At 49.8% G+C, this 16,444-nt stretch overlaps 1 protein-coding gene across 1 annotated transcript in view; it reads right to left on the reverse strand.

Moving 5' to 3' along the window:
- IL6R (interleukin 6 receptor) overlaps positions 1–15,841 on the reverse strand; it is a 54,909-nt gene extending 39,068 nt beyond the window's left edge. The window contains exon 1 of the mRNA XM_019954450.2: positions 15,430–15,841. Within this exon, the coding sequence (XP_019810009.2) occupies positions 15,430–15,514 (85 nt within the window). The 5' untranslated portion in view covers positions 15,515–15,841. The remainder of the gene's footprint in view (positions 1–15,429) is intronic.
- Between the last annotated feature and the right edge of the window lie 603 nt (positions 15,842–16,444).

The raw sequence follows: 16,444 nt of genomic DNA on the forward strand, positions 1-16,444 counted from the left end.
CCAGCTTGTCACACCCAGGAGATGCTGAGGAAGAAAAGCAGGAGCCTAGAACCAGAAGGGGCTCCCTTTTCTGCTTCTGCCTTTGCCAGCTCCAAGAAATACGTTTCTCTGGTCACTTCCCTTACCCCCAGTTCAGATGGAAGCTCTTAACACGGTCAGTGACCAGCTTGAACAATAGCAGGGGCTGTTCTGTTCCTGAATTCACGAACAATGGCCAGAGTATCTGGGCAGCTCAGAGAAATAACAAATAAAAAGACTTTTTTTTCTCTTCTACTAAAGCAGAGCTTGTGGAGCGACATAATGGTCACTTCCTCTGCCAAGGAACTTGAGTAATGGTTTTCTGAATCTTTAAAACTGAGTCACTATTCTTTTTTAATGGGGAATGATTAATTATAAACACCCATTGGCAAGTATTGCCTGTCCCTGCCCTTCTTCAAAAAATATATATTTCTTCTCGAACCTGTGAACAGCACTGTGTTAACTACGCTTTTGAAAGCATTCTGTGCTCGATCATCACAATCAAATACTCAGAGAGCAAAGACCACAAGCAAATATACTTGCTACTGTCAGAGTGGGCAGTGCTGCCTCTCCCCACCCTCCCACCCCTCTGCCTCCTGACCCAAATCTCTGAGTCAGTGCCTGTGACACTTGCAGGGCTGCGTGGGAGCCCCTGGGCATCTCTCTCTCCCTCTCTTTTTTTTTTTGGCCACACTTCAAGGCTTGTAGGATCTCAGTTCCTCAACCAGGGATTGAACCCGGGCCAAGGCAGTGAAAGCCCGGAATCCTAACCACTAGGCAACCAGGAAACCCCCTCCTGAGCATCTCTTTGAAAAGGAAGAGGTGATATTCACAGAATGCCCTCCTGGTACTTTCACTCACCTCCCCCAAAGGATGGGACGAGAGGCAATTTCTTCCTCTTTCTTTAATCTTTCTGCTTTTTTTCAATTTTCTGTAAGTTGTGTGTATTATTCTTATAATGAACACACACACACACACACACATATATATATTTAAAACACAGAAGCTACATAGCCTGGATCTGTCCAAGAACTTATACCTAAAGAGGGTGGAAGTAGAGCAGAGTGCAAGGAACAGGGGTGGGGTGAGAGTGGATTTTTCAGGACAAGCAGCTTCTGAGAGCACGATCCAGGCCAGAGGGTGTACACACCCCGCCCTCGCAGCTCTGCCCTCCAACCCTTGCGGCTCTGCGTTCTGTTACTCTTGCCGCACGCTACATGCTTAGCCCTCAGCCGTGCTGGCCTCATCCCCTAGTGGATACAAGGTCACTATCCCTCCCCACGTGCCCTGTTTGCCTGCTCCCTGGAGTCTGCCAGGGCCCCTCCCTGAGGGGGAAGAGCCAAAGGAAGAGACACAGCGGGGAACAGTGAGGAGGGAGTCCCAGGTAAATTGGAGCTCCCAAGAGCATCCCTTCCTGTTCCCCACAGATGTGTCCCAGACATCCTCACGCCCTCACTTTGGGCGGTGAGGGCTGGGTTGGGAGAGTGGGGAGGGAGGGGTTGGCCCTGCACACTCTGACATTCAGCACAGCACGAAATTTAACATCTGCCCTTGAGCAACTGCTCAGACATTTGAGCCAGGGTTGCAAGCCAATGCCTGTCCCCTCCTTAAGAATTTAAGAATTTTTTTTTTCTGTGCCCCATCAAGTGAAAGGCCAGAAATCCTAATCCCATAGAGAGAACTGACAGTTAGTGAACACTTACTATGCACTGACATTCTTCTCCACAAAACCCCATGGAGAACTCAAAACTGCCTATAACGCAGACCACTCTAAGATAAATGTCCCCAACATATTGAGGGAGCCAAGAGCAGGGGCTAAAACATTCTTAAAGGGAGGCACCAAAGGAAGAGAGATTTGAGACACAAGTGGGAGTTTGATAAATGGAGCTACAGGGAATTTATTGTTGTTATTCAGTCACTAAGTCATGTCTACTCTTTGCCACACCATGGACTGCAGCATGCCAGGCTCCTCTGTCCTCCACTAGCTCCTGGAGTTCACTCAAATTCATGTCCACTGGTCAGTGATGCTATCTAACCATCTCATCCTCTGTCACCCGCTTCTCCTGTCCTCAGTCTTTCCCAGCATCAGGGTCTTTGTCTAATGAGTTGACTCCAAAGAACTGGAGCTTCAGCATCAGTCCTTCCAATGAATATTCAGCATTGATTTCCTTTAGGATTGACTGGCTACAGGGAATGGCATTCTATACAGAGGGAACAGCATGGAAAGGCGTTGAGAAGTAAGACCTTAGGGAGAGCAGGTATCTGATGTCCTCCAAGGGGATCAGAGCTGACTCTGCAGACAGAGCTATGTGCAGGCTCCATGCCCACGACCTCCAACCCCAGCCTCCAGGACTGAAGCCAACAGTGCTACCTGGCATAGGGGAAGCAGCCCTATGTTATCAGAAGACCAAGTGCTATTCCTGGTCTTGCCACCTGGACTTGCAATGAGCCTTGGGCCTGTCACAGCCCCTGATGGAGCCCTACTCACCTTCTCTGTGAGATGAGGATTCAGATCACAATCTGGAGCTCCTTGCTGTCCCGCCCTCCCTGTTCCTGCCATCTAGCATCTTATCACTCTGAATCACTAGCTCACAAAGGGCAGGAAGCATGTCTATGTCTGTTTATCTCAGACAATAGCCCAGCTTGAAAATACAATTAATCTGTGGATTTATGACTCTAAGAGTCTATGACGTTTGGAGAAGGAAGATGGCCAGAGCATCCCAATGCTGTCAGACAAATGCACCTCCCTTATCCCTCAAGAGCCCCGGGGAGGAAAATTCCCTCAACCTCCTTCACCTCTCATTCCCTAGGGGGAAGAGAGTTTAGATCCTAGTAACCTCTGAAAACCAAACCCACACCTCTCCTGGCCCAGTGCTCATGCAATCCCACTCCCTGGGGCCCCCCACCACGGCCGACAGCTCTCAAGCCTGGGAACTTCGCAGTACAGCCCTGGGAAGTGGGCTCTTCCCCATCCAGGACCTGAGGTTGAATGCCAGAAACCCAGACAGCTTTGTTGTTTTTCTACTTCTACCCTTCTTCAAGTAAACTCACAAATGTCAATAACCAGAGAAAAACACGCACACGGAGACACATATTTCTCAACTCCTTTGCAGCCTGTTGTTGCTCCTGCCAGCAAAAACAAGTTCAGCTTCCTGGCCCCATTTATGTAAGCCATGGAGCCGCTGCCAGTGCCACTGCCGCTGACACAACTTAGCTCATGCCTGCTAATCCCACCGCCCTGGTTTCTGAGCAGGGACAGTTCTCCCAGCTGTCGGCCGGCCGGCTGGCAGCATAGAACGGCCTCCAGCCTCTGGGGCTGCAGGGACACAGGATCTCAGAAGGGGTCACAGAGGAACTGTGGGGACCCTGTTAGCAGGCAAGACCTTGATCTGGAAAGAGGTGCCTGCTGAGAAGTCTCCAGGAGGAAAAAAAACATGGGGACCTAATGTCCAAAGAGAAACAGAAGCAGGATCTGGTCCCATGGGGCCTAGAACAAGTCCCTGATGTGCTCTATCCCGTCCCTGCATCCCCCACCAGCTAAGGACTGAAACCCATGTCCTGACTTCCCTAGTAATAATAACCGTAACACTTAGCACCACCTACAGCGCTTAGCACGTGCCAAGCTGCCAGGCACTTTACCTAAGAGCCCTACCCTCCTAACATACCTTGCTGAGGAGGAGGCTGGTCCCTACTTCCGTGGAAGTTCAGAGACATTGAGGAACTGACCCAAATGCACACAACCAGTGAGGGAGGGAGCCTGCAATTGGTTCCAGGTGGGTCTGACCATAGCCTCCCCCACCACTCCCTGGGGGTCCACGTGCCTCCCTGTGCTCCAGCCCTGCCCCCCTTCTCTGGGCTGCCCATTACCCTGCATCTCCCCCCTCCCAATTTCTTCTCCTCCTCTCTGCCTTCCCCAGGTGTTTCTGACCATCACAGAGGTTCCAGGAAGACAGCCCTGGGGTTGAGCCCTGGGGCTGAGAGTTCTTGGAGGGGGGTGGCTGGGAGGGGAGTGAGCCTGCCCCCACACAGCCCTGCCACATTAGTAGGCCCACAGGGTCTCTCACCAGAAGCCAGGGCCCAAGCAGCAGCATGCCTGTGACGATTTATAGTTTTAAAGTGTCCCCCCAGACCCCTAATCTCACGCTCTTACCAGATCACCCACTCACTTTCTAAAACTCCCCAGAATGCCCTCCCCTGCCACGTAGGGCCATGTGGCCCCAGCCACCCCTTTCCCACAGACCCCTCCTCAGATTGCTGACTCCTGCCCTCCTCCCCCCTCTAATGTGTTTGCACTTCTGTACCTGCTTGTATTTGTCTTGTATTTGGCAGAGTCAGTATTTACCTTGGCACGGTCTTGCCCTCTATCTGCACCACAGACCCTACATCTACTGATTGGAGAGAGGGCCTGGGAGGCTCCTCTGGACCATAAGAAGGCAACGATGGCTGCTGACTCAGAGACCAGCGCGTGTGACCAGCTCCTCAGGAGAAAAACATTTAATTCTCCCCTGGCAGCATCACAAATAACCAGCTGGCCCCAGGCCCAGAAGCCCTGACCTAGGTCACTTCTCAGAGATTATAAGCTAATTAGAGGAAAAGATATCAAAGGAGAGCAAACAATCTAACTTCCCTCCCCCACCAAACCCCAAGAAGCAGATTGAAAAAAGAATAAAGGCAAGACTCAGTAAGCCATGAAGAAGGGCATGTGGCTGCAGGTCCAGAAAGGGGCTGGGCTGGGGCTACAGCCACAGAGCGGGTGCTGAGCAGAGGGTCACTCTTCTAGGGCTGTAAAGACCATTAAAGATTATTTAGTCAACCTGCCCATTGTTATAGATGACGGCAACCAGGGCCCAGAAGTCACACAGCCAGTGTGTGGTGTAGCCAGAACTGAAAGCCTGGCTCGTTATTGCCCCACGTCCTTCCCAGGAGTACAGCAGCAAGGGTCCTGTCATCATGCCTCTGAACAAGGCAGTCTAATCAGGAGCCTGGCCCCCTTCAGGGTCTTTTATTATGTGTTTGTCGAAGCAGAGGGTGGATGGGGTGCAGCACACACCTGATACCTATTCCCCCACCCTCATCCCAAGCCACATCCACCACCACCCCTCCCACCACCTGCCCCAGCTTCCACTCCTCCACCCCTTTAGATATGAGGAAGCAAAGCTAAAGATTTGAGAAGTCACAAAATGGAGGTGTGGTAGAGAGTGACTAGAAGGGACACAGGAGGGCCTGCTGGGGCTGGCCATACGGCTGGCTGGTGGTCATGTGGCTATGCTCAATTTGTGAAAATTCACTGGGCTCTTAGACTTATGCTGAGCACACTTTTCCGCATGCATGCTATACTGCGGTGCTCATTTTATAAAGCCCCAAAGTCCTCCTGCCATTCTTCCCCTCACCCCCACTGCCATGAGCACAGCACACACAAGCACACTCTGGTCCAGCTTCGTGTCACCATGAAGCAGGCAGCTCAGAATGGAAGAACAGGAGCGTCTACCCTTAGTGAAACTGGGAAACCCAGACTCCAGCTTTTCTGCCCTCAGCCTGTTCCTCTCATAAATAAACCTCACCAGGCCTACCAGGTTTTAAGCTAGGGAGACTCAGCATTATAAATATGTCAATGCTCCCTAAGTTAGCTCTAAATTTTACTTCGTCCTAATAAAAACACCAACAGGACTTTTTGTTTGTTTGTTTTTTCTTGGAACTAGGGAAGCTGATTCTAGAGTTCAAACTGAAAAGCAAACAAGCAAAGATAGCCCAGACAATTTTGAAAAAGCAGAGAACTAAGAGGAAGATTAGCCCTACAAGACTCTAAAGCATACCATAAAGCTACAGTGATGAGAACAGCATGGCACTGGCACATGAGTAGATGGACAAAACTACAGAGGAGACTAGAAAGTTTAGAAATAATAGTAACCACAAAAAGCTTAGTCTGCACTACTGAACTGTGCCCTTCAAAATGGCTCAGATGATAAATGTTATGCAATGTGTATCTTACCACAATTATTTTAAAATAGCTTATTTGAATGTTGGCTATATACAGGTGCTATTCTAAGTATGCACATGGATGACCTACTTTGATCTTCTCAACAGCTTATCTTACAGGAGGCTGGTTACATAACTAACTAGGAGTCAGCCTAGACACAAACCCAGGCGATTAGGCCTCAGAATTTTTGAACTACTCAGTCTCTATCAGGCTGTATAAACCCAATAATATACAGTAATTTGGTAGATTTTAAAGGTGACTTTTTAAAATCAATGAGGGAAAAATGGATTATTCAACAAACTACAAAAAAGGACATCAGGTAACAACCAAGAGTCAAAAAGTTAGAGCCAGACCTCACTATATGATAAATTTAAATGGATCAAACATTTAAATATTAAAATTATTAAAAGTACCAGAAAAAAAAAAAAAAAGAATCTTTTTTACACACCGCCCTCCAAAAGAATCTTTTAAAACAGTTTTGGCATAGAGAAGATCTTATTAAGCATGATACAACATTTAAAAGTCATAAAATAAGTTGATAAACTCAACTACAATTTTTTAAAAATATGCATGGCAAAAACTAACCCCCACCAAAAAGACAAATGACAAACTAGAGAAAAGTCTTCAAAACTCATATCATAGAGGACTAAATTCTTTAATATATTAAGAGCTCCTGTAAAGAAGAAAAAGACCAACAACCCAATTCTTTTTTTTAACGAGCAATGACTATGAACAGGAAGCTCATAGAAACAGGCTATGCAAATATCTGTTAAGTAAGCAAAAACCTGCATAACCACACTCAGATAAGATAAATGAAAATTAACTCCACATAGACACCATCTCAGGTTGATTACAAGTTTTCATCAGAGGTGTGGAGACAGGCATTCTCTCATTGCTACCGGGAGTAGGAATTGGTGAAGCTTTCACTCTCACTCAAAAGCACAAACACACATGGCCTTCAACCCACAGATTCACCTTCGAGGAATTCATGCTGCCCATGTTCTTTCACTTAGGCAACATGCTGGACATGCAAGCTTACTCCCCGAAGCACGATCTGTAATGCCTAAGCCAGGAAACAAGCCCAGAGACGATGTCCATCAAAAGGAAACTGGCTAATGAAATTCGGTGTGTCCATATAATGAAATACAAAAAAAAAATTAAAGAGGAAGTTCTTTAGGGACTTCCCTGGCAGTCCAGTGGCTAAGACTCCATGCTCCCAATACATGGGGCCTGGGTTTGATCCCTGGTGAGGTAACTACATCCCATATGCGGCAGATAGTCCATTCTGCAACTAGAGATTCCTCATGCCACTAGGAAGATCGAAGATCTTGTGTGCCATAACTAAAGATCTGGTGCAGCCAAATAAATAAATAAAAATAAATTTTAAAAAAATTAAAATAAAGAGGAAGTTCTTTATTTATAAAAATAAATGAACTTTTTCCTAGTCCATTGTCTAAAGTAGTTAAGAGGATTCAGACACACCCAAGTTCCAACCCTTGGACAGTCACTTACTACTTGTATGACCTTGGGCTAGCTTCTCAACCTCCTTAGGCCTCACTTTTCCCATCTCAAAAATGGAAATAATAATAATGTGTGTGTGTGTGTGTGTATCTGTTAGTCACTCAGTCGCATCTGATTCTTTGCGACCCCATGGACTGTAGCCTGCCAAGCTCCTCTGTCCATGGAATTCTCCAGGCAAGAATACTGGAGAGGGTAGCCATTCTCCAAGGGATCTTCCCTACCCAGAGACCGAACCTGGGTCTCCTGCATTGCAGGCAGATTCCTTATTGTCTGAGCCACTAGGGAAGCCCAATAATAATTATTTCTAAAGGTTGTTGTGAGAGTTGTATTAAATAACTAATGTTAAAAACTTAGCACTATTCTCAGAACATACCTAATCTCTCAAAAAACATGAGCAATTATTATTCCCACTGCAATGGTGGGTCTTTCTCCTTTTCTATGAGAAAGTCTTCATACTATAGCCTCTCCCATCAAAATAGGCTCTTCAGATCAGTAACAGCAATCAAGCACCTGATTTTGTTTGTTTGGGCCTCAAGAAGTGTTGCTCTATCTGTCTGAGCTTGGAGTGACTTGGCTCAAGGTTGGCTGATTTGGTAAGTGGGCAGTGTAGAGACAGGCCTGAACTGCCTGCCACCTGAGATGTTTTCTCTCTCTCTGCTCTCCCAGCTGCCTTGCTTAGAGATACAGAAAGCTCATTTGCAGGGACATGTGGTTATAAAACATTTCCCTGACCCAAAGTGGTATGAATGTATACCAGGGAGGAGGGGGTTACACTGCAACGGCCTAAACATACACAGGCCCTTAAGTGTTCTTCTTGAAAGTACTGAAGAAGGACACTTCCTGGGGCGAAATCAGAGCTGTCTCTGCCACATCAGTGTGTATGGAGCTGCTAAGTCTCTGAGAATACCAAGAGAAACTGTGACCTTGATGCCTCCGAGCTTTGGGAAGGGTGGGAGTTGTGGGCGACAAGCGATACAGTGGAAAGAGCAGGTTCAGCGCAAGGTCCGTCATTTCCTTGCTGTGCCATCCTGAGTGAGTTTCTTAACCTCTCTGAGCCTTGGTTTCCTTTCGCCTACTCAAGGACACTGCCTCAGCAATTCTCTGTCAATTTTTGGTCTCTACTAGATTATGTTCATCAGCATACAAACAGGCTGAGATTTCAGTCATCTTTTTAAAAATTCCTTTCATGACCCCACGTCTCCAGCCAACGCACACTCCATTTCTTTACTCCTCTTTACAGCTAAAATCCTCAGAGGAGTGGCCTCCACTTGCTGGCTCCTGTTTCTCTCCTCCTGTTCTCTTTCTAGTCCACTCCTGTCAGCCGTAGGCCTCCACCATTTTGCCCAAATGCCTCACATCAAGTCAAGGTCACCAGCGGCCTGAGGGTAGCTATGTCCCCTGGTCAGGCTGTCTTCTTGCTCTCTCAGCGTCTGACACCACTACACCGTTCCCAGCTCTTGACGCACTGTCCTAGCTGCGTTTTCAGGACAACTCTTCTGGTTCCCCTCCTGCTTCCCCGGCCTCATCTTCTCAGTCTCCTCCTCCTCTTCCAGGTCGGAGCGCCCCAGGGCTCAGCCCAGGACCTCTTCGCTTCTCCATCTACATTCTCACCCTCTGTGATCTCAGCCACGCTCAAGACTTGACAGAACCTCTGTCATCAGCCAACTCCCAAATTTATACCTCAAACTCAGTCTGCATCCCCAAACTCTGGACTCCTATACCCAGCTCCTCAGCATCTTCTCTCCATTGTCTAAAAGACAGTTCAGTTTCAACACGTCTAAAACCAAGTTTCTGATCCCCCCCACCCCCTGAGAAAACCTGCGGTCCAACAGCCCACCCTCTCTATGCCAGGCACCAAGACCCCTCTCACACACAGCTGCTGTGAAGAGTAAGTGAGATCATGGATGCAGAGAGCTTAGCACAGTTCAGTGTACAGTCAGGATCCAGGATGGTGACAGCTGCTGTAACCATAGGGTAGAGAAGCAAGACTAGAGGCAGGGAAGTTGGGAGGCAGAGGGAAGCTGAACAAAGGCACTGGGAGATAGCCTGGCTGGAAGTCAGGCCAAACTCAGGACCGTGCCAGAAAGTCCCCAACTTTACCAGAGACTTTGGACCTTTTTGGATCTCAAGTGCAGAAGAGAGCAAAGCACACAGATGACCCCAAAGAAACTCCCCAGGGCTTCACCAAACAGTCTGAGGGTTAAAAGTCTCTTTTTTGCTATCTCACAACTCCGGTCCTCAAGGACTCTCTTCCAAAGACGTAACACCTCAGTGACAATTAAGGACAGGATATCTAGAACCTCCCTGTCCACCTGGAGTCTAAAGAGCTGATGACCAAGGCTTGGCTTCCCCAGAGACAAACCTAAACTTCACCAGGGCAAGGGGCATCCAAGTGTCCCACCAGAGCCCTCTGCTCCAGAACTCAACAGGCCCTCAGGTAGGACCAGATTGTTAAAGAGGAGGCAGGAATTTGCTTGCACAAGTTGGAAGTATAAGGAATCCCTCAATATTTTTAGATTTCCTCAGACTTTCATTCCAACATCATCTTCTTGGTGAGAACTTCTCCAGCTTCCCCTCAAAAAGATCAGTTCCACATCCTTCTTGATTTGAACAAATGGTTCCTATCTCCAACCCCTGCTTTGTTTTTCCTCCTTGTGTGTGTGTGTGTGTGTGTGTGTGTGTGTGTGTGTGTGTGTGTACGCACACGCACGCGCATGCTTAGTTACTCAGTGTATTTGACTCTGTGCAACCCATGGACTGTGTGTGGCCCACCAGGCTCCTCTGCCCATGGGATTCTCCAGGCAAGAATACTGGAGTGGGTTGCCATGCCCTCCTCCAGGGGATCTTTCTGACCAAGGAATCAAATCTGTGTCTCTTGCATTGCAGGCATATTCTTTACCATCTGAGCCACCAGGGAAGCCTTTTCCTCCTTAGCACTAGTCATTATCATACTATATACTTAATTTACATCCCTAATAGAAAGAAGCCCCAATGAGCCCAGGGATTTTGTCTGTTTGGCTCACTGCTGTATCCACAGCTCTTAGAATAGTGCCTGGAACATCAGAGGAGCTCAAAATGTTTTTTTCAGATAAATACATTATTGGCTGCATGTATTTAAGCACTCGCTCTGTGTTAGAGATCTCGCTATGTGCTCTGAGTAGTACCTTACTTAGCACATTTCATCTTCATAACCACCCTGTGAGGTAGTATATTATTTCTATTTTCCAGATGAGGACAGCAAGTCTCTGAGATGGTAAAAATCCCTTGCTGAAGCTCACATCATTCTCCATGGCAGGGCTGGGCAGAGATCAGTCTGGCTCCAAAACCTTAACCATTAACTGTTCAAGATGAGCTGTGTTCATGTGGAAAGAAGGTCCAGAGAGGGATAAAAAGCAACAGAAAATCTCTGGAAGAAACTGTTTAGCACTCAAGACCAAGCGCTGTCCTGTAGAACTTTCTGCGATGATCAAAATGCTCTATACTTTTGCTGTCCAATATGGTAGCCAAGTGTGACTAGTGTAACAAAAGAACTACAATTTAATTGTGATTTTTTAAATTAATTCAAATTTTTCAAGCAGCCCTACTTAGTAAGTGGCTACCATATTAGAGAGAACAGATCTAGATCTTTAAGCCTCACCTGGAAAACCCCAGATTTAGTAATAGGAATGCTCTGGCTCACTGGGTGGGCTGGTAGCAGGCAAGGCTGGTGGGATAGGAGAACCAGAAGGGAAGTGAAGGAAAGTGAGCAACTGGACCAGCCATGTGTAATCCTTCCAAACACCCTGTAAGGGGAGGATTTGTTAACCCAGTCCACAGGCCAAGATGCAGAGGGTCAGAGATGTGATGTGCAGTGAGGATCCACAGGCCTGCTCCTCAGGATCTTGGTCCACCCCGCTCCAACAACTTGGTCCTTGAGTAGCAGGCACCAAGCAGGACAGGACAGAGGGTTTCCTCAGTCCCTCCTAGGGATTCACCCTTGATCATCTTAAGCTCCTTTTAGGGCAGACTTTAGGTGGTGACTGTATAGTCCATGGGGTCACAAAGAGTCAGACACGACTGAGCAACTTTCACTTCACTTCACTGAGTGGCTGATTCCAGGGCTTCACAGGATTCATAACTGTTTTCGGCAGTGAGTAAACAAGTAAAAACAAGTGAAAGTGTTCATTGCTCAGTTGTGTCGACTTTTTGAGATCCCAGGGACTGTAGTCCGCCAGACTACTCTGTCCATGGGATTCTCCAGGCAAGAATACAGGATTGGTTAGCCATTCCCTTCTCCAGGGGATCTTCCCAACCCAGGAATCAAACTTGGATCTCCTGCATTGCAGGCAGATTCTTTACCATCTGAGCCAGAGTCAACAAGAGGCGGGCTTCCCAGGAGGCTCTGTCGGTAAAGAATCCGCCTGCAGTGTGGGAGACACAGGTTTGATCCCTGGGTTGGGAAGATCCCCTGGAGGAGGGCATGGCAACCCACTCCCATATTCTTGCCTGGAGAATCCCCGTGGACCAGAGGAGCCTGGCAGGCTACAGTCCATGGGGTCGCAAAGAGACAGACACAACTGAGCGACTACGCACGCACAGCACAGCAAGAGGTGGAGCTAAAGTGGGAGGGATTTCTGGCAACTAGAAGCTAGAAGTGCAGAAGGCCTTCCTGCAGTTCTCCATCGCCCCGTTTAGCCAGTCATCCTCAAATCTGTGAATCACAAGTGGTATTTGTTGCAGGACATTTCCTGAGCCTTACTTCCAAATATTTCTCTTCAGTAAATCTGGGGCAGGGGCCAAGGATCAGCATTCTTGTCAAGTACCCACCCCCCACTCCCAGGGCACCCAAGCAGGAACACATACACACACACACACCAACTTTTATTCAAATAGACCCAGAATGAGTCTTTTGAGAAATATTGATTTAAGGTGAGACTAGGAACTAAAGAGCCTCTTGATGAAAGTGAAAAAGGAGAGTGAAAAATTTGGCTTAAAACTCAACATACAGAAAACTAAGATCATGGCATCCGATCCTATCACTTCATGGCAAATAGATGGGGAAACAATGGAAACAGTGACAGACTTTATTTTGGAGGGCTCCAAAATCACTGCAGATGGTGACTGCAGCCATGAAATTAAAAGACGCTTACTCCTTGGAAGGAAAGTTATGACCAACCTAGACAGCATATTAAAAAGTAGAGACATTACTTTGCCGACAAAGGTCTGTCTAGTCAAAGCTATGGTTTTTCCAGTAGTCATGTATGGATGTGAGAGTTGGAGTAAAAAGAAAGCTGAGCGCCAAAGAATTGATGCTTTCGAACTGTGGTGTTGGAGAAGGCTCTTAAGAGTCCCTTGGACTGCAAGGAGATCAAACCAGTCAATCCTAAAGGAAATCAGTCCTGAATAGTCATTGAAAGGACTGATGCTGAAGCTGAAACTCCAATACTTTGGCCAACTGATGCGAAGAACTGACTCACTGGAAAAGACCCTGATGCTGGGAAAGATTGAAGGCAGGAGGAGAAGGGTTGGATGGTATCACCAACTCGATGGACATGAGTTTGAGTAAGCTCAGGGAGTTGGTGATGGACAGGGAAGCCTGGCGTGCTGCAGACCATGGGGCCACAAAGAATCCGACACGCCTGAGTGGTTGAACTGAACTGACTAAGGAACGCAGGTAGGCACTGGAACTGAAAGAGGTTGCCCTGAAGGGAAGTTTAGAGGTTAAGATAGGACTTTGAGATTTAAAGGTGTAGGTGTTTGTTTTGTGCACCGTCTCGCAATACAGAAGGCGAGAGGAACCTCAGTCACAGATGTCCAGGCTTTCCACACCTGACACCTACGTCCCAACTAGTCCAGGCCCCTAGACAGCAGTTCACTTGCGAAGCCCTGCCAGCGCTCAGATGTGTGGGCAGCAGCTGATCCCAAGGAAAACACGCCTCTCGGCAATAAGGGCCCACAGCCAGGAGAGTCAGTGGATTTCCCCTCTAAACCAACTCCAGCCTCTGCTACCCAGCTCGGCCCCTCACTTCTCCAAAGCAAGATATCTCACAGTCATTTGCTCCATGCTTCCTGTACAATGTCTTTATTTTTGCTCTCAAGTTTGTGGGTTGAGATCTGTGTGGGTGTGGGAGGGGAGCTGGGTATTTTCTACTTCTCTGCATGTTCCTTCTGAACTGGGAGGGCTTTCACTTCCTCCCCAAACTCTCAGTTCTGCCTTTTACAAGGCTATCCAAGCCTTGAGACCACTTCGCCGGACCAACCTGAGCACCAGGAAAATGGAGAACTGACTGCAACCGCCTGCCCTTGCAGTGCTTTATAGCCACTTAGGAGAAAAAGGAAGCAGCAGCTACAGCAGTAACCTCCCTGGGGCAGGTGCCCTGGGGTATGGTGTGAGTAGCAACAGAGGCAGGCAGGGAAGGCTTGCTCCCTCCTGGGTGCCCCAGGCCTCAACCCTGCCTTCCCTCTCTCTGATAGAACACCGGGCAAACCCAGGCCTCCCCTTCCCTTGGCCTCTTCTGGCCAGCACTTGGTCAGCCAGGGGTGATGGCCAGGTTGTCCCCCAGACACCCCCAGCTCTGCTTGCCGGGCTAGTTCTCCATTTAGAAGTCTTGGGGATCTACCACATCAGAGCACAGTACCTTGGAGGGGTGGGCCTCCACCAAGCTGTCCTGACAACTTCCCGACCCAACCTCTCTAAATGATGGCCTCCTCTCTGGAACAAAGTATTACTCAGATCCAGCAGAGAATGTGTGTAAAGCACAGGAGGCCTTCCACAGCCGCTTTTACCGGCTGGGGTTATAAACATGTGCTGTGAAAAGGAATCCCTTTTCTTTCCTCCTTGAAGCACAAAAATCACAACCATTCAGAAGGCGAAGGGAGCTGCAGGCACACCAGCCCCTGGTTCTCTCCAGCAGGGAAGGATGATTGAAGGTGTTCACCCAGGGCAGGGGCACAGTGCGATCTAGCAGTGAAAGCCAGAGTCACCGGCCCCCAGCCATCTATTCCCAGAAGCCTCCGGCTGTCCCCTTGGTTTTCCACTGTGGCCTCAAAGAAGCCTTCAGACCCTAAAACAAATCTCTGGAGAAACAGTTGCCAGGGTCCTCCAGAAGAAAGACGTGCTGCAGGGCATGCCGCCAGAGCCCAGAGAGGATTCGGCTAGAGGCACATTACAGTTCACAGGAGCAACAAGTGCCCTGTGCCCTGGGCCTCACCCCTCCTTCTCTCGTCTGAAAGTGGAGTCCAGTGTGTGCCAGTCTCAAGACGTCTCAATCCCCTGGCCAAACCTCCTTACTTGGCTTAAATTCCCAGATCTGAGGCACAGGGCTTGCTAGAGCCGGTGTCTGCCTAAGCAAGTGCGGGCAGTGAACAGCCGGAAGGTCCTGATTCAGCGCCCATGATGTCACTCCCTTCACAGTCAGGGCACTGTCATTCACACATCAACCCGGGGTCCGAGGGAAGAGCCAGGCGGGATGCCTTCTCCAAAAGCTGAGGGGCAAACGCGGCGCTGGTATAAAGGACGCCCGGGACAGGAATTCCACTCCGCTAGGGCATCTCCTTTTAAAGTAACCCAGGACGCAGTTGTGTAAGGACTCTTGGGGGGCACGGCAAGGAGACCCGAGGATCGGGTTTCTGAGAATACACCACGTCCTGTACGCGGATCGCAGAGAGCTTACCGGAGGCAGAGAAGTCACGGGGAGAGCGCGCCGGGCCGAAGCGGCAGGACGCAGCAAGGGGGCGCGCGAGCTAGCGCCCGCGGGGGGACAGCTTGGGGAGCCCGGGGCCGCACCTTGTGCCGCGGGGACGCCAGCTAGCCCCGGACATGGGGAGCCATCACTGCCCCCTGCCTCCCTCCGCCGCCCAGCGTCTACCGCAGCAACCTCGGTTCCTCCACCCGCCAGCTGCCCCAGCCCTCCGGAAGCGCCCGAAGCCCTTACCCAGAGCGGGGCAGCCCTTCAAGACCAGCGCCGTCCCGGACGCGGCGAGGAGGGCGGTCAGCAGCGCGCAGCGGACGGCCAGCATGCTTCCTCCTCGCCTAATGCCCCATGTTCCCAGAGAGACAGGAGGGCGGGCGGGCGGGCGGGCCGGGAGCCGACGGCTGGGGCGGGGCGGCGGGCGGGCTCACGCCCGGAGGGCAGCCCCCATCCCCGGGGGGCCCGCGCTCCGCACGCACGGCGAGTCCCCGAGCCCTGCGCCGCTCTCGGCTCGGGTCCCTCTGGCCGTGCTCAGTGTCAGTGCGACTTCCCACTTGCACATGACTCAGAACCGCGGACGGTCCCGGCAAGGCAGGAAAACATTTGAGGAACTCGCCCTGGAGCTGTCTCTCGGCTGTCCCAGGGTGCTGTTACGAAAGTCGAGGAGGATGGCGTAACAGCCCCGCGCACCGGCCGAGCGGAGGGGGTGGCTTCCTGCCGCAGCGCCGCACCTGAACCTCCAGGGCAGGAGCTCCGAACCCCGCGGGGGCGAGCTCGGCCGGGGACCCTCCCCCTACTTCTGTTGATCAGAGCAGGGGAATTAGACACCACTGGCTCGGTTTTGATTTTTGGTTTCGGACCAGGATTACTCTGTGAAAGGAGCACCTGGAGAGCCCTGGAGGAGGCGATGTGCCTCTTACAGTTACAGTAAAGCAGTGCTTGGCAGCCCTTTCTGTCCCTCTGAACCACCTGGGAGCCCTTAAAACCATCCGTGTCTGATTCCCACACCCAGAGATTCTGATTTAATAGATCTGGGCTGAGGCATCAGGAGACTCACTGCAGTAAAGGTACATTCTTTCCCCGTGCCTGTCTGTCCCCCGCAGTACCCGCAAGGAAAAGGTTTGGGCTTTAGAAGGGGATTGAGACCTGGGTTCCCGTCCAGACCTCCACCTACTGTGTCTGTGACCACAATTCCCTTGAGTTTCTGTTTCCTCATCTGTCAGATATAAGGGTCTGTATTGTCGGTATATAACTAATT

Source organism: Bos indicus, chromosome 3, assembly GCF_029378745.1.
Source record: "Bos indicus isolate NIAB-ARS_2022 breed Sahiwal x Tharparkar chromosome 3, NIAB-ARS_B.indTharparkar_mat_pri_1.0, whole genome shotgun sequence".
NCBI classification, from domain to species: domain Eukaryota; kingdom Metazoa; phylum Chordata; class Mammalia; order Artiodactyla; family Bovidae; genus Bos; species Bos indicus.